Consider the following 26,038-nt stretch of genomic DNA (forward strand, 5'->3'; position numbering starts at 1 on the left):
TTGTGTGACAAAACTGCACATTTCAGAGTGGCCTGTTATATTCCCCAGCACAAGGCACACCTGTGTAATGATCATGCTGTTTAATCGGCTTCATGATATGCCACACCTGTCAAGTGGATGGATTATCTTGGCAAATGAGAAATTCCCACTAACAGGGATGTAAACAAATGTGTGCAAAAAACGTATGATATGTTATGAATTCTAGCTAGGTGGCTAACGTTAGCTAGCTGGCTAACATTAGCTACGCTAGGGGTTAGGGTAAAGTTAAGGAGTTAATTAAAAGGGTTAAGGTTAGGGTTACGCCTCAATGAAAACGACAGTGTCAACTGGATATGTGTGCAACAAAAGTTCAACATTCACCTTCTGCTACCATTTTTTAAACCCCCGTTTCTCCCCAATTGGTAGTTACAGTCTTGTCCCATTGCTGCAACTCCCGTATGGACTTGGGAAAGGCGAAGGTCAAGAGCTATGCATCCCCCGAAACATGCCAAGCCGAACTGCTTGTTGACACACTGCTTGCTTAACCCGGAAGTGTAAGGGGTGCGTAACTGGTGGCAGGGAAGTCAGACGCAGGAGAACAGAACTAGGTAATAGCCGGAGCAGTTTAATTCCAAAACTAACAGCATAAAGAAATAACCACCACGGGTACAAAACCCGACGCGCACCAGTAAACATGTGCACAAGCACTTACAACAAACAATTCCACACACAGACATGGAGGGAAGAGAGGGTTAAATACTCAACAATTAATGAGGTAAATGAAAACCAGGTGTGTAGGAAAACAAGACAAAACAAATGGAAAATGAAAAGTGGATCGACGATGGCTAGAAGACCGGTGCGCCGAATGCCGCCCGAACAAGGAGAGGAACCGACTTCGGTGGAAGTCGTGACAGGAAGCCAGCCACACCAATGTGTCGGATGAAACACTGTACAACTGGCGACCGTTTCATTGTGCATGTGTCCCGGCCCGCCACAGCAGTCTCTAGAGCGTAATGGGACAAGGACAACCCTCCCCCTAACCCGGACGACTCTGGGCCAATTGTATGTCGCCTCATGGGTTCTCCCGGTCGCAGCCGGCTGTGACACAGCCCGCGATTCAACCCGGATCTGTAGTGACGCCTCAACCACTGCAGTGCCTTAAACCGCTGCGCCACTCAGGAGGCCTGCTACCATTTCTGTCAAGCCGTCTACGCATAGTTTGATGCATACCTTCGATAAATGCAATATATTTATATTTAACGCAATGCTGCAAGGCAAAAGCATCGTTCCATTGGAAATGAATGTACTTCTGGTGTACCAAAATGCAATGAAGCTGTCGGTGTGATCGAGGCGTTAGGGTTAGTGAAAGTTTTAAGGTTAGGATTAGCTAGCATGCTAAGTAGTTGCAATGTAGCTAAAAAGTAGTAAGTAGTTACAAAGTTACTAATTATCTAAAATGCTGACGTTGTCCGTGATCAGACTTGAATTCACAACCTTTGGGTTGCTAGATGTTCGCGTTATACCCATCCACCTTGACCAACCACCCTACCACCCTATTTTTGTCCTCAGTAATCATCTGTCTTATGTAACCATACGAAATGTCACATATCATACTAAATGGAGTGTCACTGATTTACGTACAGAATAATACTAAATGTTCTGAGACCAGGTTGAGAGACCTGGCTAGTCTGGATTGGTACAGGGAGCTGACGGAGAGGACGGAAGGGGTTAATTGAGTCAACAAGGAGCGTGAATGGCAGCATCCTGACTTATGAGCCTCTGAGGCTGTTATTGAATCTGATCATCCTGGCAGGAACAGAGCTCACCCACTGGATCATATGCATCATATGCATTTTTTGTTGAATATTTTATTTTTGCATTTTCCAATTAAATACATTCAAAACAAAAGTGAAAATATATTAGACAGCAATAGGACAAAGTGACAGTAACAGATGAGCGTAAAATAATAAATAAATAATAATAATTTTTTATACAAACATACAATAAATAAGTCAAAATAAAGAGTAAAATAATAATAATGAGACATTGGATCATATGGTCACCTGCCGTAAGCTACATATTATACATTACGTGTGAAACATTATATCAGGGTTAAATAGACGTTCAATCAATGTGATGTGAGGGGAGATTCTCCATATAGTCAATAAAAGGTTGCCAAATTCTGTAAAATGTCTCTAACTTATTCCTCAAGCAGTAAGTTATTTTCTCCAGTGGGATACAACTATTAACTTCCGATAGCCACATTGCAACTGGCAGGGGGGAATCCGATTTCCATTTCTTGGCAATACATTTCTTGGCAATCGCTAGCAATATTTCTGTTAGCTTTATAGTATGACTTTGCCTAAGATTGGGAGTTAGTAAAGTTACCCAGTAGACAGACCTCCGGGTCTAAAGGGAATGCAACCCCGTGAATTGAGGATATGGTATCGCAAACTCCCTGCCAGAAACCGTGTAGTTTTGAACACTGCCAAGTGGAATGGAGGAATGTTCCTTCATCTGAGCCACATCTAAAATATAGGGAGGAGATATCAGGGTTGAACTTGTGCAGTCTAGATGGGGTGATATAGAGCTGATGGAGGAAATTAAACTGGATCAGTCTATCTGGAGTTCAATGTGGATGTAACACCATCCCTGCATAGGTCACTCCATAGACCCTCATCAAGATCAATACCCAGATCTTTTTCCCATCTAAGTCGGGGTTTATCTAGCTCAGGCAAGGTTAGTCCTGAAATAAGCGCATCGTAAACACAGGAAATGGTCTTGAACAGTGGTTGGTCTGCATGGCAGAGTTGTTCAATAGATGACATCTTAGGTAGGTTCCATTGTCCCTTGAGAGTCACCCTAATAAAGTTTCGTAGTTGTAGGAAGCTAAAGAAGTCCCTGTTAGGCAAGTGGTATTTCTGTTTCAGCTGATCAAAAGACATAAGAACTCCCTCCTCATAACAATGTTCCAGATGAGTGATACCCTTATCAGACCATGGTCTAAAGTTACTATTCTGGAAAAACATAGGAATCAATCTATTGTTCCATAAAGGGGTTTTAGGGGAAAGAAATCCCCCTCATCTGAACAGCTCATGCAGTTTGCACCATGCCAGGACAGAATGTATGATTAAAGGGTTGTCTGTGATGGTTTTTATAGATTTTCTGTCCCATTTGTAAAACAATTCTGCCCCAGTGTCATCATTTACCTCACACTTTTCAATGTTCAACCATGAGGGAGAGGGACCATTGTCAAACCTCTGAGCCAGAAACCTAGACTGTGCAGCCCAGTAGTACATTCTAAAATTGGGGAGGTTTAAGCCCCCTTGACCGTAATCAAGGGTCAGTTTATCCAGGCCAACCCTAGGGGTTTTGCCGTGCCAGATAAACCGTCTGGTCAGCTTTTCGAGAGAGGAAAAGAATGCTGCTGGCACAGGGATAGGGAGAGAATGAAACAAATATAGAAATCTGGGCAGGACATTCATTTTAATTACATTTATTCTACCCGGTAGAGTGAGAGGCAAGTCCATCCATTTACAAAGGTCACCCTCCACCTTTTGCAACAAGCTGGCCAGATTGAGTTTATATAGGTTGCTCAGGTTACCAACCACCATTATGCCCAAATATGTGAAGCCCATAGGCGACCATCTAAAAGGAAACTTGTGCTTAATAATGGTATGGTGGTCAAAGACAGACAACAGTAAGATTTCGCTTTGATCAAAATTGATCTTATATCAAGAGAAAGAACTATAACACTGTAGTAGGATCTGCAAGTGAGAGAGGGAGTGTTCTGGGTTTGTTAGAAATAAGACAATTTATGGGTATGGGGGCTCACCTCAAAGCCATGTTTGTCAGGGCACATTCTAATAGCCTCAGCCAACAGTTCGATGGAGAGGGCTAATTGGGCAACAATGTCTGTTTCCCCTATAGAGATGGAAAGAGGAGGAAGTAATCCCATTGGTAGCAATCCTAGCTTTAGGAGATTTGTAGAGTGATTTTATCAAATTTACAAACACGGTACCTAAACCAAACTTTTCCAAGACGCGAAAGAGGTATGGCCATTCAACCCTATCAAAGGCCTTTTCAGCGTCGAGGGAGACTGCGACACTAGGTATGTTGTTTTTGTTAGCAAGGTGAATTATATCAAAGAACCTTCTGAGATTATTGGAGGACAATCTATTAATTATGAAACCAGTCTGATCTGGGTTGACCAACAGGGGAAGACATGACTCCAGGCTCTTAGGTAGCATCTTGGTGACCAGTTTACAATCCGTGTTTAAGGAGGTAGATTGGTCTATAGGAGGCGCACTTTAGCGTGTTTTTCCCTTTCTTACAGTAATCACTGCTTGAGAGAAAGACTCTGGAAAGCAGTTGTCTTCCCCGGCTTTTTTAAGTACCTCTATAAGGTAGGGGACCAACAGCTCCCTAAATTCTTTATAGAACTCTGTAGGGAAGCCATCCTCCCCGGGAGATTTATTAGAAGGTAAGGATTTAATGGCCTCCAACAATTCAGGAACTGAGAACTGAGAACTCAGGCGCTCTCTGTCTTCCTCTGACAGGCATGGGAGGTGGAGAGAAAGGAGTCGATCTCTGATAGATCATCGCTTGATTGGGAAGTGTAGAGGTCTTCGTAGTATTTCTTAAAAGTATCAGTAATTTCAGTAGAACTAAAAGGCACTTTGACTGCTAATATACCTGCAATGAGCTTTGCTCATGAAACAGCCTGCAGAATATTGACTTATCAGCCTCTGAGGCTGCTATTGAATCTGATCAGCCTGCCAGGAATAGCGCTCACCCACTGGATCATATGCATTAGCCTATAAGGCATGTTGACTGCTTATATGTCTGCAAGGAGCTTTGCTCATGAAACAGCCTACAATCTGATCAAGCTCCGAGGCTAAGAGCTAATCTGATCAGCCTGTCAGGAATGGAGCGCTGTATATGTAAATATTAACCACAAAACACGAAGTGTCTGTTATAATTATACACAGATCAGTTATGCAAGCTAACAACCAGCATAGATAACTAATTAGCTGATAGCTCACAAGACTACCTAGCTAGTTCCAAAAACTGGGTCCTAGGGCCTCCCGTGGGTGCACGTTTTGTTATTTTCCCTAGCACTAGACAGGTGATTCAAATAACCAACTCAATCATCAAGCTTTGGTTATTTGAATCAACTGTGTAGTGCTAACTTAGTGTAACAGATGTGAAATGGCTAGATAGTTAGCGGGTACGCGCTAATAGCGTTTCAATCAGTTACGTCACATGCTCTGAAACCTAGAAGTAGTGTTGCCCCTTGCTCTGCAAGGGCCGCGGCTTTTGTGGAGCGATGGGTAACGACGCTTCATGGGTGACTGTTGTTGATGTGTGCAGAAGGTCCCTGGTTCGCGCCCGGGTATGGGCGAGGGGACGGTCTAAAGTTATACTGTTACATTGATGCTGTTGACCCAGATCACTGGTTGCTGCGGAAAAGGAGGAGGTTGAAAGGGGGGTGAGTGTAACGGATGTGAAATGGCTAGCTAGTTAGCGGGTACGCGCTAATAGCGTTTCAATCAGTTATGTCACATGCTCTGAAACCTAGAAGTAGTGTTGCCCCTTGCTCTGCAAGGGCCACGGCTTTTGTGGAGCGATGGGTAACGATGCTTCGTGGGTGACTGTTGTTGATGTGTGCAGAGGGTCCCTGGTTCGCGTCGGGGCGAGGGGACGTACTAAAGTTATACTGTTACATTAGCACTGCTAAGGCAAAAACGTGAGGGGGCAGGACCGATTTTGGGAAACCCTGGCTCACAAGACTAGCAGCCCTGCTAGCAAGCAAGCTACCGAAAAACACACAAATATGGTTAATCTAAAACAAATCAGTCTGATATAATATCTGTGACATATCAGTATAAAGTTGCCTCAATTTAGAAAGATGTTAGCTAAATATTTTTTCCCCCTATAGGCTTCAGGATTCTGGCTGTTTGAATGTGGCTTGATAGCGCATTGTTCCTTGACACCTCAGGGTCTTTACTTGTTATTCCTCCGCTGGTCTTCGGGCGGCACGCAGCCTGGGAGACAAGGCTGCCTGTCAGGCCCTGTTCCGGGCTTAAATGCACACCAGCGATTTCTCTCCACATTTCTATAGTTCAGTTTATAGATGAAAGTGTAACCAGATCTGTTTCCTAACGATCTTGTTACGTTCTTTTCTCTCTGATGAAACATTTAAATGATATCGTTCAATGTAGGAAGTTATGTCACATTTAAGTTGCTAAGCAACCAGTATTGTACACAAATACAAGGCTCTGTTGACAGTTTGCTTGGTGTAGTATCCATGTAAGTGAACAGTAGCAGTAGCTACAGTACTGTCGGTAGCTCGTTTCTCTGGATGTGTCGACTGCGAATACAAGCCTTATTTTCTCTACAATACTCCGACAGAACGTTATAGCTATGTCTTATAAAGGCTTTATAAATTATAACAGTCGTGTCTCCAAAGAAGAGCAGGAGTTTTATGATTTAAAAATTAAAGCTGCTGAATATTATAGGGCAAACGGCGTCCCACAGAAGATGGAGGGTGTCCTGAACGACATGTTCTTTGATAAGCCCGATGATATTTATGGTTACCTGGTATGATTGACAATGATGTATTGATTCCTTAAAACGGCTGACCAACATATTATCATGCTTTCTATCTAGCTAGTTTGCTAAATCAATGTTAAATTAATCCGCTAATTTACTGGAGCCAGAAGTCATGTGTAAATGCTGGCAAGTGTTTGGGTGCTGAAATTAGTAGTTTTTTAAATAAAAACTAAATTGTATGCGATGTCTGAGCTCCAGTCCGCCCTAGTAGTGGCTACACAACTCCATCGTAAATCGTAGAGTTGAGTTTAGTCGGCTAGCTAAATTAGCTTCTGTAGCTGACTTAATGGTAACGTTATTTAGTTTTAGCTGTTTTTTGTTTACATGGTAAGCTATCTAACGTTAGCTAGTTTTGGCTCTAGTCGAGCACTAGTGTTACTGAGCACTGATGACCAAATCATGCCCTTGTTTAGGCTTAATTGAATCAGTAATCCTGCTGGGCTGTGGCACTGCAGTGCACCGGCTGTTGTGGTCCCAATATCCAGGTTGCTGTTTCTTTCTTCTGTGATTATTAAACGTTTTATAACATTTTCTAGGCAAATTACTTCTCAAAATTATCATCGCCACCTGTGATAAGCAGACTATTGGGGAAAGAAACGTATGATGGAAAGGGTCAACTATCCCTGCAGGCACAGGTCCTCTGCATCATCAAAAACGAAGAAAAGGTAAGTTCATGAGGAAGCTAGCTAGGGAATTCCTTTTTCCTTGTACGAGGTTCTTTCCAGTTTTGTGCATCTTCTCCTTGTTGGAAATTTAAGTAGCCCACTCACTTCCCAAATGTTCATTTCATATAGCCAAATCTGTGATCAATTTCTGTAGAGGTTGCAATAGGCAGTGGTGGAAAAAGTACCCAATCGTGAGTAAAAGTAAAGTAAAAGTAAAGATACCTTAATAGAAAATGACTCAGGTAAATTAAGTCACCCAGTAAAATCCTACTTGAGTAAAAGTCTAAAAGTATTTGGTTTTAAATATACTTAAGTATCAAAAGTAAATGTAATTTCTAAAATATACTTAAGTAAAAAGTAAAAGTATAAATCATTTCAAATTCCTTATATTAAGCAAACCAGATGGCACCATTTTCTAGTTTTTAGTTTCTAGGCACGCTGCAACAAGACATAATTTACAAATGAAGCATGTTTAGTCAGTCAGCCAGATACATTTCTGACCTGCTAAGCATTCAAAATGTAACGAGTACTTTTGGGTGTCAGGGAAAATGTATGGAGTAAAAATGACATCATTGGCATTAGGAATGTAGTGAAGTAAAAGTTGTCAAAAATATCAAGTACAGATACCCTCCCAAAACTCTTGAAGTAGTAGTTCCAAGTATTTTTACTTAAGTACTTTACACCACTGGCAGTAGGTTCGTAATGTAACCTAATTTCTAGCACAAGTCCAGGAAAAGTTTGTTCATCTGTCATATTATGGATATTCAATCAAATGTATTTGTTGCTATCAAGTGGGGGCATTGTTGACAAAAAAAATTCTGATAAGGTTTTCAATTGGAATTACCAGTATGGTCATGTTTGACATGACATTATCTGGGCTCTTCGGCCATTCAGGGAGCTCTAATGTGAAGATGCAGCTGGGGAAACAAGCAGGCTAGGAGGGTAGTCATCAGAGGACAACCACTGACCCCTGCCCCTTGCCATTTCAGTTTTTCAGTATTTTAGTCTGGGCAAAGAAACATAATCATGAACTATCAGTTTTTACTAAACAGTCGCCTCTACAACGCCTGGGAATTCATTTACATCAGACTGTGCTGAGGCCAGCAGTTTTACACTGAGCAAAAATATAAACGCAACATGCAACAATTTCAAAGATTTTACTGAGTTACAGTTCATAGAAGGAAATCAGTCAATTTAAATAAATAAATAGGCCCTAATCTATGGATTTCACATGACTGGGCAGGGGGCGCAGCCATGGGTGGGCCTGGGAGGCCATAGGCCCACCCACTGGGGAGCCAGCCTCAGCCATTCAGAAGTAGTTTTTCCCCACAAAAGGGCTTTATTACAGACAGAAAGACTCCTCAGCACTCCCTTCCCCCTCCTCAGACGATCCCGCAGGTCCTGGGCTGGCGTGGTTACATGTGGTCTGCGATTTGTGAGGCCGGTTTGATGTACTGACAAATTCTCGAAAACAAAGTTGGAGGCGGCTTATGGTAGAGAAATTAATATTAAATTGCCTGGAAATAGCTCTGTTGGACATTCCTGCACTCAGCATGCCAATTGCACACTTTTTTACATGTATTTATTATTTCACCTTTATTTAACCAGGTAGGATAGTTGAAAATAGGTTCTCATTTACAACTGCAACCTGGTCAAGATAAAGCAAAGCAATGCGACACAAACAACAACACAGAGTTACACATGGAATAAACAAACATACAGTCAATAATACAATACAAAAAGTCTATATACAGTGTGTGCAAATGAGGTAGGATAAGGGAGGTAAGGCAATACATAGGCCATAGTGGTGAAATAATTACAATATCGCAATTAAACACTGGAGTGATAGATGTGCAGAAGATGAATGTGCAAGTAGAGATACTGGAGTGCAAAGGAGCAAAATAAATAGATAACAGTATGGGGATGAGGTAGTTGGATGGGCTATTTACAGATGGGCTATGCACAGGTGCAGTGATCTGTGAGCTGCTCTGACAGCTGGTGCTTAATTATAGTTAGTGAGGGAGAGTCTCCAGCTTCAGAGATTTTTGCAGTTCGTTCCAGTCATTGGCAGCAGAGAACTGGAAGGAAAGGTGGCCAATGGAGGAATTGGCTTTGGGGGTGACCAGTGAAATATACCTGCTGGAGCGCGTGCTACAGGTGGGTGCTGCTATGGTGACCAGTGAGCTGAGATAAGGCGGGGCTTTACCTAGCAAAGACTTATAGATGACCTGGAGCCAGTGGGTTTGGCTACGAATATGAAGCGAGGGCCAGCCAACGAGAGCATACAGGTCGCAGTGGTGGGTAGTATATGGGGCTTTGGTGACAAAACAGATGGCACTGTGATAGACTACATCCAATTTGCTGAGTAGAGTGTTGGAGGCTATTTTGTAAATGACATCGCCGAAGTCAAGGATCGGTAGGATAGTCAGTTTTAGGAGGGTATGTTTGGCACACTCCCTCAAAACTTGAGACATCTGTGGCATTGTGTTGTGTGACACAACTCCACATTTTAGAGCAACCTTTTATTGTCCCAAGCACAACATTTGTGTGCAACATTTGAGGGAAATAGGATTTTTGTGTATGGAACATTTCTGGGATCTTTTATTTCAGCTCATGAGACATGGGACTAACACTTTACATGTTGCGTTTATATTTTTGTTCAGTATAGATCCGACACAGGAAACCTCTCTCACAGTCGACAGAGAAAAATGTTGGCGTAAGGGACAGAGTAGTGGCTTACGCAGCCTTTAAAGTGATGCTCTTGGATTATTACCATGCCCACTTGGCAGATACAGTGAGATGGCTGATGGTAATCTGCCATAACAGGGAACAGCGAGGCTAGTGGTTGAACCTAAAGGGAGAGAGAGAAGAGAGTGGATAATTAACTCAGATATTCCACCTCCTAACCATGCTGCTGGCTTCAGGTCAGTGGGAGGTGCCGGTGTCAGCGCTGCCTGCCTTAGTGCTCATCACAGTCTGGGACCACTCTTAAGATGGCAGCCGAGGCAGAGGGAGGCACAAATCCAAACCAACCTTTATTTCACTGTCCCGCCACAGTGCAACATTTGGATTGTTTCACACCTTGAGCCATGTTAACTCAGTCAGTGGCAATGCTTTTGACGGATGCTGTTTTTGTTTGACTTATTACACTGTGACACTCTGGTTAACTGTCTAAATATTTCCCCCCTAATTGAACCAAAACAAATCTCTATTGTTTGTTGACATTGGGCCCGATTCAGACTTAGGAAATGTGTGCCTTTCCTTCATACTTCTTAGTAGTTGGAATTCAGACTAACCTTTTATAGGTGCGTAAAGGGCTTTTCAGGCATTGTTCCCTTGCACATGCTGTATAAATGTAATTGAACTGCTGAAACCCTCCCGCTTACCGGACAACAGATGTTCTCATGGAGTTTTCATTCAATAGGGCGTTCAGTACATTTATCTGAAGCCGTCCCTTTAAATTTGGTGTAGCTTTTAATTATAAAAGTGGACGAGGGGTTGAACAGTAGTCCTATAAATCTACCCATATAATCCTCCCTAATCACGGAACTGTGATGACAACGGTCCAGTCGTCGTGAACAGTGTACCCCAGGCTCCAGGTTTACACTGCTATGTATGGTCCGCGTTATATAATGATTCAAATAGGCTACATGTCCCAAATTATTGCACAATTTGTAATACGTTAGTCTAATAGGATCCACTGTTGCTAGCGGTCCTCAGGAATTACCACACGAACGTGACTGAGGAAAGAAAATTAATGATATATGATGGTGATAGCATGCTATTCTCATGCTTAAACTCAAGGTCAGAATATGCGTGGAGATAAAAGTGCATAAAAAGTTAATTATCTTCCATTTATGCACACTTAACTTGGGTCGGAATTCCCCCCCATAATTTGTTGGTATTGGAGGTGTGACCATAGTGATTTTTCTGGTTTCCATGTTATGTTCGCACAAGGATTGAGTAACATCTCTGTTTATTATGGTAAAACTTGTTACAGACCGTTACTGTATACAGTGGCTTGCGAGGAGTATTCACCCTTCTTGGCTTTTTTCCCTATTTTGTTGCCTCACAACCTGGAATTAAAATCGAAATTTTTGGGGGGGCTGGTATCATTTGATTTACACAACATGCCTACCACTTTGAAGATGCAAAATATGTTTTATTGTGAAACAAACAAGAAATAAGACAAAAAAACGAAGAACTTGAGCGTGCATAACTATTCACCCCCCCCAAAGTCAATACTTTGTAGAGCCACCTTTTTCAGCAATTACAGCTGCAAGTCTCTTGGGATATGTCTTGTCCCATCCCTTGTATATATCGATTCTTTCTTCGTATATATTTTCAATCACATTTTTCCATCTACGGACTGAACATACTTTCCTGCAACCCGCCTCACCCAATGCGGTATGGATCTGCTATTTTTTTACACTTTAGAACCGTAACCCCCTTCAGAAGCTAGCCAGCTAACTAGCTAGTAGTCAGTTAGCCACTGCTAGTTAGCCATCACCATTAACTGGGACATCTGCCAGCTTCAGCCCGGTCAACTCCTGCCAGCCTGCACAGCGCGATATCAACCCAGAGCATATTGGACTGCTTTTCTCCACCATATCTCCAGATTCCTACCGCAAGCTCTGAACCTTTACTCCGAATCATCACAGTTAGCTAGCTGCTATCCGAGTGGCTACTCCTGGCTAACGTCTCTGTCCCGAAGCAAGCACCAGTTAGCCTGGAGCTAGCCTCGAATCTAGGCCCATCTCCCGGCTAGCCGAAGAGTTCTATCAAGCAATTCCTGGGCTTCAATTACCTCTTTTGCCAATTGGCCTGGACCCTTTGCTGCCGACACGGAGCCCCGCCGATCCATCACGACTGGTCTGCCAACGTAACCTTCCGATGGGCTTTCAACAGGCTCCCCCGTTGCGACGTCCCCCTGAGGCCCATCTGCTGGCCTGCTAGTTGTCTGAATCTCCGTGCCTCCAGCTCGCCTAGCTACTCACTGGACCCTATGATTACTCGACTACACATGTCTCTCCCTAATGTCAATATGCCTTGTCTATTGCTGTTTTGGTTAGTCATATTTGTCTTATTTCACTGTAGAGCCTCCAGCCCTGCTCAATATGCCTTAGCTAGCCCTGTTGTTCCACCCCCCCACACATATCGCACCTGGCTTAAATGGTTTATCTAGAGACAAAACCTCTCTTCGTCACTCAATGCCTAGGCTTACCTCCACTGTACTCACATCCAACCATACCCTTGTCTGTACATTATGCCTTGAATCTATCCTTCCGTGCCCAGAAACCTGCCCCCTTTACTCTCTGTTCCGAACGCACTTGACGACCAGTTCTTTTAGCCGTACTCTTATCCTACTCCTCTGTTCTTCTGGTGATGTAGAGGTTAACCCAGGCCCTGCAGCCCCTAGCATCACTCCCATTCCCCAGGCGCACTCATTTGTTGACTTCTGTAACCGTAAAAGCATTGGTTTCATGCATGTTAACATTAGAAGCCTCCCTAAGTTTGTTTTATTCACTGCTTTAGCACACTCCGCCAACCCGGATGTCCTAGCTGTGTCTGAATCCTGGCTTAGGAAGGCCTTCAAAAATCCTGAAATTTCCATCCATAACTATAACATTTTCAGACAAGATAGAACTGCCAAAGGGGGCAGAGTTGCAATCTACTGCAGAGATAGCCTGCATAGTTCTGTCATACTATCCAGGTCTGTGCCCAAACAATTCGAGCTTCTTCTTTTAAAAATCTACCTTTCCAGAAACAAGTCTCTCACCATTGCCGCTTGTTATAGACCCCCTTCAGCCCCCAGCTGTGCCCTGGACACCATATGTGAATTGATCGCCCCCCCATCTATCTTCAGAGTTCGTACTGTTAGGTGACCTAAACTGGGACTTGCTTAACACCCTGGCCGTCCTACAATCTAAGCTAGATCCCCTCAATCTCACACAAATGATCAAGGAACATACCAGGTACAACCGAAAATCCGTAACCATGGGGACCCTCTTAGATATCATCCTGACCAACTTGCCCTCTAAATACACCTCTGCTGTCTTCAACCAGGATCTCAGCGATCACTGCCTCATTGACTGCGTGCACGTGCATAATGGGTCCGCGGTCAAACGACCACCCCTCATCACTGTCAAACGCTCCCTAAAACACTTCGGCGAGCAGGCCTTTCTAACTGACCTGGCCTGGGTATCTTGGAAGGATATTGACCTCATCCCGTCAGAAGAGGATGCCTAGTTGCTCTTCAAAAGTGCTTTCCTCTCCATCTTAAATAAGCATTCTCCATTAAAAAAAATTAGAACTAAGAACATATATAGCCTTTGGTTCACCCCAGACTCGACTGGCCTTGACCAGCACAAAAACATCCTGTGGCGTTCTGCATTAGCATTGAATAGCCCCCGCGATATGCAACTCTTCAGGGAAGTCAGGAACCAATATGCTCAGTCAGTTAGGAAAGCTAAGGCTAGCTTTTTCAAACAGAAATTTGCTCCCTGTAGCACTAATTCCAAAAGGTTTTGGTACACTGTAAAGTCCATGGAGAATAAGAGCACCTCCTCCCACTGTCACCACCGATAAATCTACAATAATCGATATTTTCAATATGCATTTTTCCACGGCTGGCCATGCTTTCCACCTGGATACCCCCACCCCGGCCAACACCTCAGCACCCCCTGCAGCAACTTGCTTCCCCCCCCCCTCTCCTTCACCCAAATCCAAACAGCTGATGTTCTGAAATAGCTGCAAAATCTGGATCCCTACAAATCAGCTGGGCTGGACAATCTAGACCATCTCTTTCTAAAATTATCCGCCGAAATTGTTGCAACCCTTATTATTAGTCTATTCAACCTCTCTTTCGTATCATCTGAGATCCCCAAAGATTGGAAAGCTGCCGCGGTCATCCACCTCTTCAAAGGGGAGACAGCTTATACCCAAACTGTTATAGACATATATCCATCCTGCCCTGCTTTTCTAAAATCTTCCAAAGCCAAGTTAATAAACAGATCACCGACCATTTCGAATCCCACCGTACCTTCTCCACTATGCAATCTGGTTTTCGAGCTGGTCATGGGTGCACCTCAGCCACGCTCAAGGTCCTAAATGATATCATAACCCCCATCGATAAAAGACAGTACTGTGCAGCCGTCTTTATCGACCTGTCCAAGGCTTTCGACTCTGTCAATCACCGCATTCTTATCGGCAGACTCAATAGCCTTGGCTTCTCAAATGACTGCCTCGCCTGGTTCACCAACTACTTCTCAGATAGAATTCAGTGTGTCAAATTGGAGGGCCTGTTGTCTGGACCTCTGGCAGTCTCTATGGGGGTGCCACAGGGCTCAATTCTCAGGCCGACTCTTTTCTCTGTATATATCAATGATGTTGCTCTTGCTGCGGGGGATTCTCTGATCCACCTCTACGCAGACGACACCATTCTGTATACATCTGGCCCTTCTTTGGACACTGTGCTAACAAACCTCCAAACGAGCTTCAACGCCATACAACACTCCTTCCGTGTCCTTCAACTGCTTTTAAATGCTAGTAAAACTAAGTGCATGCTCTTCAACCGATTTGCTGCCCGCACCTTCCCGCCCGACTAGCATCACTACTCTGGACGGTTCTGACCTAGAATATGTGGACAACTACAAATACCTAGGTGTCTGGTTAGACTGTAAACTCTCCTTCCAGACTCACATTAAGCATCTCCAATCCCAAATTACATCTAGAATCGGCTTCCTATTTCGCAGCAAAGCCTCCTTCACTCATGCCGCCAAACATACCCTCGTAAAACTGACTATCCTACCGATCCTTGACTTTGGCGATGTCATTTACAAAATAGCCTCCAACACTCTACTCAGCAAACTGGATGTAGTCTATCACAGTGCCATCCGTTTGGTCACCGAAGCCCCATATACTACCCACCACTGCGATCTCTATGCTCTTGTTGGCTGCCCTCACTACATATCCGTCGCCAAACCCACTGGCTCCAGGTCATCTATAAGGATTTGCTAGGTAAAGCCCCGCCTTATCTCAGCTCACTGGTCACCATAGCAACACCCACCCGTAGCATGCGCTCCAGCAGGTATATGGCACTGGTCATGCCCAAAGTCAACACTTTCTTTGGCCGCCTTTCCTTCCAGTTCTCTGCTGCCAATGACTGGAACAAATTGCAAAAATCTCTGAAACTGGAGTCTTATATCTCCCTCTCTAACTATCAGCTGTCAGAGCTGTTTACCGATCACTGTACCTGTACACAGCCAATCTGTAAATAGCACACCCGACTACCTCATCCCCATATTATTACTCACCCTCTTGCTCATTTTCACTCCAGTATCTCTACTTGCACATCATCATCTGCACATATATCACTCCAGTATTAATGCTGAATTGTAATTATTTTAGCCTCTATGGCCTATTTATTGCCTACCTCCCTACTCATTTTCATTTGCACACACTGTACATAGATCTTTTTATTCTTCTTTTCTTTTGTGTTATTGACTGTACGTTTGTTTCTGTGTAACTCTGTGTTGATGTTTTTGTCGCACTGCTATGCTTTATCTTGGCCAGGTTGCAGTTGTAAATGATAACTTGTTCTCAACTGGCCTACCTGTTTAAATAAAGGTGAAATAAAAAAAAATGTCTAAGAGCTTGGCACATCTAGCCACTGGGATTTTTGCCCATTCTTCAAGGCAAAACTGCTCCAGCTCCTTCAAGTTGAATGGGTTCTGCTGGTGTACAGAAATCTGTAAGTCATACCACAGATTCTCAATTGGATTGAGGTCTGGGCTTTGACTAGGCCATTTCAAGACATTTAAATGTTTCACCTTAAACCACTCAAGTGTTGCTTTAGCAGTATGCTTAGGGTCATTGTCCTGCTGGAAGGAGAACCTCCGTCCCAGTCTCAAATCTCTGGAAGACTGAAACAGGTTTCCCTCAAGAATTTCCATGTATTTAGTACCATCCATCATTCCTTCAATTCTGACCAGTTTCCCAGTCCCTGCCGATGGAAAAACATTTTCTTACATTTTTTTAATAATGGATTTAATGGTGCTCTGTGGGATGTTCAAAGTTTCTGATATTTTTTTATAACCCAACCCTGATCTGTACTTCTCCACAACTTTGTCCCTGACCTGTTTGGAGGTGGTGCCCCTTGTTTAGTGGTGTTGCAGATTCTGGGGCCTTTCAGAACAGGTGTATATATACTGAGATGATTTGACAGATCATGTGACACTTATATTGCACACAGGTGGACTTTATTTAACTAATTATGTGTCTTCTGAAGGTAATTGGTTGCACCAGATCTTATTTAGGGGCTTCGTAGCAAAAGGGGTGAATACATATGCACGCACCACTTTTACGTTTTTATTTATTTTTTGAAATAAGTAATTTCTTCCCATTTCACTTCACCAATTTGGACTATTTTGTGTATGTCCATTACATGAAATCCAAATAGAAATCTATTTTAATTACAGGTTGTAATGCAACAATATAGGAAAAACACCAAGGGAGATGAATACTTTTGCAAGGCACTGTATCATGGTATTCCTAGGACTATAGTAGATTATGTAGTAGACAGCATCATCATTCTTCTAAAAGGCATCATAGTAGGTTTTGCCTCCACCCACTGCTTTTTCTTGCTAAAACCCTCCTCCCCCTTCGTCTTTGTGTTTAGACGACATGTTCTGCTGTGATATCAAGCCACAGTGAGGTCCTCGACAACAGTTTCCAGGACCCAAGTGGTGTGACCAATATCAACAATGATAAGAGGAGGGATTCTGTGATGGCCGCTCTCCACTGGATCCATGAATCACTGAACACAATCCTAAAGGGCTCTGATCCCTGCGACCAGACAGGAGTGGATAAAGTACTTAGGTACGCATCCTCTCTAAAGTTCTGTGCACAGACATGTTTGTGAAACCATTAGTTGTCAATACTGAAAGTCAAGATATTGGTGATGAATGATTATCAGATATTATTAGCATAGTGTAGAAATAACTTTTTTTTTTTTTTTTTTTTTTTTTTTTATACATGTATTGTTGGATATGTAACTAATAACTATAAAAACAACCTTTCCGAAATACCCCCAGCTCTAATAATAACCCTCCTGCTGTGTTCCTGTAGATTTGGACCGATTTACAAGTTTTGAAAAATGTAGATAATTTGATCTGATTGTCATAAGGTTCCATGACTTTGTCCACTCAGGGCATCTGAACACACAAAATACATTTTGATGATTTTCATAACATTTTGGGTGTTTTATTTAACTTTTGTACAGCTGTGGTGTTCCCGGACCGGTCATTAGAAATTAATGGGTGAGACTACAATTAGTGTTTAAAATTTAGTTCAGGCACATGCCCATTCATCAGATGGACACACTTCCTCTCCCAAACCCCCACATGCATGTGTGTTTGAGCAAGCACACACACACACACACAACACACACATACACACAACACACACATACACACCTCACTCCTCACTCCTCACTCTTCACTCTTCACTCTTCACTCTTCCATGGCAACCCCCACGGGAACCTTTCCCCAATAGAATATTTCCCCCACGGGAACCACACCTGTTGGCATTCTCACAAACAATCGCAACATTGTTTCAATAATATATACAACTTTTCTTGCAGCTCTGGTATATAAAGCTTTTTTGAGGCCTTGCTCACAATTAATTCTGCGACAGCACAATGACCAAACGATACACTGTATGTGAGGCTCTTGATCATATCTTTGATCATGACACTGGTGAGGAGGAGAGAGTCCTTGTTAAACTTTGACACAAAATAGTCTGTGATAAATAGCACAATATGTTTCATCTGAGTGTCTGTTGTAGTCAAAATAATCCATACATTATGCTTTTTTTACTCAAAAATGAGTTGTATGAGCTCGGGTCAATGAGGCCTACAGGCTATAAATAGCAAATAGAAGTTCAAAACTTGTAATGTTCACAAGAACTTAAATTGATAAAAAGATCTAACACAACATTAGGTGATAATATATGTATTATTATTGATTTATAATCAGCTATAATGGGGTGGTCATTTTGGACCGGGAACACATCATTAATTAACATGAAACGAACACAACAGGAGGGTTAAATTAAGTCAAGGTCAGTGTTGAATGAATCATAGCAATCATAGGTTGAATGCAGCATTGCTGTATGGTGCGCTCAATATGTCTTGTAGTTGAGTAGCCAGCCTAGGCCACTGCTCAAATGTTGCTGTAATAGGCCTGGGTTGGTTATTGGTTATTTTTTGTCAAGCTTTAAAAGAATGAAGCCAGACTGCAACATTTTAGTAGCCTAGATGCCAAAATCCAAGCTGTCTGTACTAGAGGTTTACCGATTATGATTTTTCAACGCCGATACCGATACCGATTATTGGAGGACAAAAAAAGCCGATACCGATTAATCGGCCGATTTATAAAAAAAAAAATATATATGTTATATATATATCACACACATTTTTGTAATAATGACAATTGCAACAATGCTGAATGAACAATGAACACTTATTTTAACTTAATATAATACATAAATACACACACACACACACACACACACACACACACACACACACACACAGCTCTGAAGTGACAATGATACTGAAGAGTCTGCTTAGGAGACAAACTCTCAACTGTTTGAATAAAAATAGAGTTCAAGTTACCTGTGATGAATGTTGAAAACAAAAACTGTCATTTCTATATGCAGGAAATCCTATTTTAATAATGGGCATGGTAAGAATTGATGACCAAAGTGCGAGTCATAATTCCCATGACACCTTCTAGCAAAATCTGAAAAGCGGTTCCTTCATTTATTCCATAGGATATTTTTAGATTCACTTAAAATAAGGTCAGTGTTTCGTGTAGGCTTACACCACCTTGCCAATTTTATAACTCGGTAGATATCCATAGGACAAGGTAACTCTGATCAATATTGGCTAAATATAAGCGAAGATCATTTTTTTTGTAGAATGGATTTATGAAAATATGTTGACAAACGTTACCTTATCCTAGTGAGATTTACATGGGTATCAAAACGTCGAGGCGGTTTAAGCCTGCACGAAACACAGACCTCATTTGAAGTAGATCAAGACATTCTCTATGGAAGACATGAACGGTAAAATAACGAAGGAACCCCTTTCAAGTTCAGCCACAAGTTATTACAGGAATTATAACACGTCGACTATTTCTCTCTAAACCATATACCTTTGACTAATCCGGAAACTATCACCTCGATAACAAAACGTTTATTACGTTCCGTATTTTATCTAACGGGTGGCATCCATGAGTCTAAATATTCCTGTTACATTGCACAACCTTCAATGTTATGTCATAATTAAGTAAAATTCTGGCAAATTAGTTCGCAAAGAGCCAGGCGGCCCAAACTGTTGCATATACCCTGACTCTGCGTGCAATGAACGCAAGAGAAATGACACAATTTCTCCTGGTAAATATTGCCTGCTAACCTGCATTTCTTTTAGCTAAATATGCAGGTTTAAAAATATATACTTGTGTATTGATTTTAAGAAAGGCATTGATGTTTATGGTTAAGTACACATTGGAGCAATGACAGTCATTGATTGATTGTTTTTTATAAGATAAGTTTAATGCTAGCTAGCAATTTACCTTAGCTTACTGCATTCGCGGCACAGGCAGGCTCCTCGTGGAGTGCAATGTAATCAGTGTTAGAGCATTGGACTAGTTAACTGTAAGGTTGCAAGATTGGATCCCCTGCCCCTGCCCGAGGCAGAACGTTCTTAGGCCGTCATTGAAAATAAGAATGTGTTCTTAACTGACTTGCTTAGTTAAATAAAGATTAAATAAAGGTGTAAAAAAAGAAAGAAATAAAAAAAGAAATCGGAAAATCGGCGCCCAAAAATACTGATTTCCGATTGTTATGAAAACTTGAAATCGGCCTCTAGTCTGTACACTTTCCTGTAAACAGGACACACGAAAGCAGCGCAATTGACATTGCATTCACCCAATGCAAGTGCATCAGGCTGTAATTCCATAGAGTAGATGACTCAGCTGTTTACTTATTTATACTCGCTGTGTGTCCTATTGTCCGCGTGCAAATCCTTTATTTCATGACTTTTTGACAACCAAGATTACATTTTCAGCAATGACCTGTTAGAACAGAAACTTGGCATGAACATTTAGCCTACAACATGTTTAAAGTTTCGGTCCGGTAGAAGATTAGGTTGTGTGGGTCTGGGAGGAGTGGGGTGTGTGTGTGGCACTGCCTTTTGGCAGTGCATTGGCAGTACTTTGGCAGTACTTGCGGTGACTTGTAGTGTAGAGCATCAGGGGCGACATGGAAGCGGGCCAAAATTATTTGACAACACAAATCATTGTGTCAAATCACGGGAAAGATGTGTCAGGGGCTGGATTCGGCCCGCAGGCTTGTGTTTGACATGTGGTCTAGACTTAAGGAAATGCATGGATTCAATGGAGCCTAAACTATTTGGTGTCCACAACGTATCTAATGTAATTAAATAGTATATCACAGCTGCAACGTTTTAAGAGTATCTTCTAGTTAATTAACTATATCATTCAAGTTATTTTATAGAATGCCCCAAAAGACAAAACTAGATCAATAACAATCAAAATTAAATAAATGAAACCGGTTTGCCTGTTCTAGAACCAGGGACTGCCGATAAGAAGTAGCTTGTGCTAAATCCTAGTGAAATATATCAAATGTCTGATAAATGTTCCCAGACAAATGTATTAAATAATAAAGAACTTGAATCTCCATCCAGCAAATCCTTATGCCTCCCAAGTCGCGCAGCGGTCTAAGGCACTGCATCTCAGTGCTAGAGGCATCACTACAGACACCCTGGTTCGATTCCAGGCTGTATCACAACCGGCTGTGATTAGGAGTCCCATAGGGCGGCGCACAATTGGCCCAGCGTTGTTTGGGTTTGGCCGGTGTAGGCTGTCATTGTAAATAAGAAGTTGTTCATAACTGAAAATAAAGGCAAATTCCAGTTGTCTTAGAGGAATATATTTCATATTTTTCTCCTCAAGTTGGATGGCATAGCTTGTAATGCCAATACTTGTATAGCAGTGCATGCATATTAGATTATTTGAAAGGCATGGCACTTCTCCAAGTGGCAGCATTAGCTGTAATGATCACATAATATGATCTCACAGAGATCGGCATCCCTGGGGAGTCACGAGGGCACTAGGTTAGAGGGAGGAGGGGTCACTGCTTAGCTTTACCCCTGCCCTCAGCGCATACTGTGCCAAGATGCCAAAGCCTAGCATGGTATTGTCCTCTGCTGAACTGCTGTCGTTCGCTCCTCTTGGCAGAGCTGCAATATCGAATTAGATACCCTCGCCGAAAGGGTATTGCGTTAGTGACACAAACATGAAATCATACAATTTTCAGCTGGGTTGTTTCTGAAAAAGTCTTTATTTGGTATACACTGAGTGTACAAAACGTTAGAAACACCTTCCTAATATTGAGTTGCAACCCCTTTTGGCCTCAGAACAGCCTAAATTTGTCGGGGTATGCTCTACAAGGTGTCAAAAGCATTCCACAGGGATGCTGGTTCATGTTGACTAAGGCTTCCCACAGTTGTGTCATGTTGGCTGGATGTCCTTTGGGTGGTGGACCATTCTTGATACACACTGCAAAATGTGAGTGTGAAAAGCCCTTCATCTATACAGGTGACATCAATAAGAGATCATGGATTCAACAGGTCAGTCTGTCATGGAAAGAGCAGGTGTCCCTAATGTTTTGTACACTCAGTGTATACAGTGCATTTGGAAAGTATTCAGAACCCTTGACCTTTTCCACATTTTGTTACGTTACAGCCTTATTCTAAAATGGATTAAATTATTGTTTACCCTCATCAATCAATACACAATATCCCATAATGACAAAGCAAAAACAGGTTTTCAGGAATGTTTGCGAAAGTATATATATATATATTTTTTGATGAATATCACAGTTACATAAGTATTCAGACCCTTTACTCAGTACTTTGTTGAAGCACCTTTGGCAGTGATTACAACCTCAAGTCTTCTTGGGTATGACGCTACAAGCTTGGCACACCTGATTTTGGGAGTTTCTCCCATTCTTCTCTGTAGATCCTCTCAAACTCTGTCAGTTTGGATGGGGAGCGTCGCTGCACAGCTATTTTTCAGGTCTCTCCAGAGATGTTAGATCGTGTTCAAGTCTGGGCTCTGGCTTTTCAGGTTTCCTCCAGACGTGACGCTTGGCATTCAGGCCGAAGATTTCAATCTTGGTTTCATAAAAGCAGAGGTTTCACTTTAAACAGGTCAACATTCACAAAGCCGCAGGGCCAGATGGACTACCAGGACGTGTACATAAAGCATGCGTGGGCCAACTGGCAAGTGTCTTCACTGACATTTTCAACCTCTCCCTGACCGAGTCTGTAATACCTACATGTTTCAAGCAGACCACAACGTCCCTGTGCCCAAGGAAGCGAAGGTAACCTGCCTAAATGATTACCGCCCCGTAGCATTCACGTCGGTAGCCATGAAGTGCTTTGAAAGGCTGGTCATGGCTCACATCAACAGCATCCTCCCGGATAATTTAGAGACCTACTCCAATTCACATACTGCCCCAACAGATTTTCCACAGATGACGCAATCTCAATCGCACTCCACACTGCCCTTTCCCACCTGGACAAAAGGAACACCTATATGAGAATGCTGTTCATTGACTACAGCTCAGCGTACAGCACCATAGTGCCCACAAAGCTCATCACTAAGCTAAGGACTCTGGGACTAAACACCTCCCTCTGCAACTGGATCCTGGACTTCCTGACGGGCCGCCATCAGGTGGTAAGGGTAGGCAACAAAACTTCTGCCACGCTGATCCTCAACACTAGTCCCCTCCTGTGCTCCCTGTTCATCCACGACTGCATGGCCAAATACAACTCCAACATAATCATTAAGTTTGCTGACAACACAACAGTGGTAGGCCTAATCACCAACAACGATGAGGCAGCCTATAGGGAGGAGGTCAGAGACCTGGCAGTGTGGTGCCAGGACAACAACCTCTCCCTAAATGTGAGCAAGTCAAATGAGCTGATCGTGGACTACAGGAAAAGGCGGGCCAAACAGGCTCCCGTTAATATCGACGGGGCTGTTGTGGAGCTGGTTGAGAGTTTCATGTTCCTTATTGTCCACATCACCAACGAACTATCATTGTCCAAACACACCAAGACAGTCGTGAAGAGGGCATGACAACACCTTTTCCCCCTCAGGAGACTGAAAGGTTTTGGCATGGGTCCCCAGATCCTCAAAAAGTTCTACAGCTGCACCATCGATAGCATCCTGACCAGTTGCATCACCGCCTGGTATGGTAACTGCTCGGCATCTGACCGTAAGGCACTACAGAGGGCAATGCGTATGGCCCAGTACATCACTGGGGCCAAGCTTCCTGCCATCCAGGACATATATATACTGGGCGGTTTCAGAGGAAAGCCCCCAAAATTGTCAAAGACACCAGTCACCCAAGTCATAGACTGTTTTCTCTGCCACCACACTGCAAGCGGTGTCAGAACACCAAGTCTAGGTCCAAAAGGCTCCTTAACAGCTTCTTCCCCCAAGCCATAAGAGTGCTGAACAATTAATCAAATGGCTACCGGACTATTTACATTGACACCCCCCCCATTTGTTTTTTACACTGATGCTACTTGCTGTTTATTTTCTATGCATAGTCACTTCACCCCTACCTACATGTACACGGTAAGGTCTACACATGTTGTATTCGGCGCATGTGATTGATAAAGTTTGATTTGATTCTTTGTCTACACCTATTCAGAGTCGTTCACACCCTCTTAAGCTTTAGCCACACTCATCTCTTTAAGGTAAACAACCAAAGATTTCAAGACTCAAAGTGGTGAAGCTAGTAGCCTACAATATGGAAAAACTCCAGGTAAAAACAGTTTATCTAGTCCTTGGCCTGTCTCCTAATATGACTTTGAAAGTGTCCAGATAGAAATATTGTATAATTATTTGATGATGCTTACCCAGACACGTGTCTAAATTAATGGGTCATGTGAAATGCTATAACCACCCCACAGCTACATCTAGCTAAGTGGATGTGTCACTATTGTCTAGACATGTACACATATTCATGAAATACAATAGATGGCCATAATCACCCCCAGACACACCTGGCTAACTTGATGGGTCATGTAATCATTATTTTGCGGAGTGGAGTCATTTGTTTAGACATGTAGCTAGTTAGCTAGCTAAACTATTAACCATAATCCCAACCCATAGCTACAGTACAAACAGATTGGCCTAGGTAGCTACCATCCATGAAATGCTGGAGTATGAATCTGCAGGTAGCTAAAGCAAACCAACTAGGTTCTATGTTAGCTAGCTAACGTTAGCTAAAATTAGGATATAACTAGCAATGCAACTTCTGAGATACGAATAATATTACTACACAGATCATACACATAATGTTATCGCTATCTAGCTAATGAAAACTACTTTCTGATAAATTGGAAAAGTATAATATCTGAAAATGTTGCTAGATTCTTACATGGATACATGGATGACCGCTTCACAGCAGCGTGTCTTTTCCGTTTGGTTTGTAGCTAGTTACAGCTTGTTTGGCACATTGTTGTGTCAAGTCACTCCGGTCAACCCTGTGCAGAAAATAACTTTTCTCCTTCACATCTTTTTTCCCACTGATCTTTGTCGGTAGCGCCTGCTAAATTCTGCAGTTCTCTATGGCTAACATTATATCTTTCAAAAAAGCCGCGGTAGCAAGGCTTATCTACACATACTGAGTAGCTCATGTTATAGACGAAGGCATGCTACATGCAGACCAATCCAAACTCATCTTTCGGCATGTTCAGCCCAGCCATTATCTCAGCCAATCATGGCTGGCGGGAAGGTTCCTGTCTTTTTTCTTGGCTAAACCATCTAGGCACTTAACATACAAATAAAATGGTTATTTACAGATGACATACAAGTTTGTTATTCAGGCACATGAAAGTTCAAATTTTCCAGAAGGCATTTCTGCTCAAAAATGCATTTAGATATTTTTTTTTAAATTAAAAGAAATGTTAAAATGCCTCTCCTGTGAAGTAGTGACGTGCGACGTATGCTTCGCTTCTTGTGATGGGTCACATTTGTAAAACACCAAAAAAAGACGTTGACTGTGCTTTGGGGTGGCAGGTAGCCTAGGGCTTAGAACGTTGGACTAGTAACTGAAAGGTTGCAAGATCGAATCCCTGAGCTGACAAGGTAAAAATCAGTCGTTCTGCCCCTGAACAAGGCAGTTAACCCACTGTTACTAGGCCGTCATTGAAAATAAGATTTTGTTCTTAACTGACTTGCCTAGTTAAATAAAACAATTACTGGGATGTAGGCCATAATGGAATTGTATGAATGGCAATAAATTGCATGAATGCCCATGGATGTGGTAGGCCCACTGTTTCTAAAACAGGCTGTTGCGTTGGCTTTATTAGTCCTGATTCCTGTGACTAATTCATGTCTATTTAAGCTCTGATTATCAGCTACCCAACTTTTATAAGGAGTAGTTTTCCTGGGCCTATTTGCAATGTGTTTACACAGCGGGAAATGCAGAAGGATTTTGTTTTTCACTATGATCAGCTCGTCAAACATTTACAGACAAACTTGACAGACAAACTTGAAACCACTGATCATGACTGTTTAGCCCATGGGATGACAGGACGTCAGTTGTGAGTAGCCTGATTGTCCATTCCATATTGTCCATTTTACTTTGACCTGTCCTGTTTTTACGATATG

At 42.5% G+C, this 26,038-nt stretch overlaps 1 protein-coding gene across 2 annotated transcripts in view; it reads left to right on the top strand.

Annotated features, from left to right (window-relative positions):
* The first annotated feature begins 6,301 nt into the window (after positions 1 to 6,301).
* The window catches only part of eno4 (enolase 4), a 38,558-nt gene continuing 18,821 nt past the window's right edge, over positions 6,302 to 26,038 (top strand). For both annotated transcript variants that reach the window (XM_071393128.1, XM_071393129.1), the window contains exons 1-3: positions 6,302 to 6,582; positions 7,131 to 7,259; positions 16,939 to 17,138. In XM_071393128.1, the coding sequence (XP_071249229.1) occupies positions 6,406 to 6,582; positions 7,131 to 7,259; positions 16,939 to 17,138 (506 nt within the window). In that variant the 5' untranslated portion in view covers positions 6,302 to 6,405. The remainder of the gene's footprint in view (positions 6,583 to 7,130; positions 7,260 to 16,938; positions 17,139 to 26,038) is intronic.

Source organism: Salvelinus alpinus, chromosome 3, assembly GCF_045679555.1.
Source record: "Salvelinus alpinus chromosome 3, SLU_Salpinus.1, whole genome shotgun sequence".
Lineage (NCBI taxonomy): Eukaryota > Metazoa > Chordata > Actinopteri > Salmoniformes > Salmonidae > Salvelinus > Salvelinus alpinus.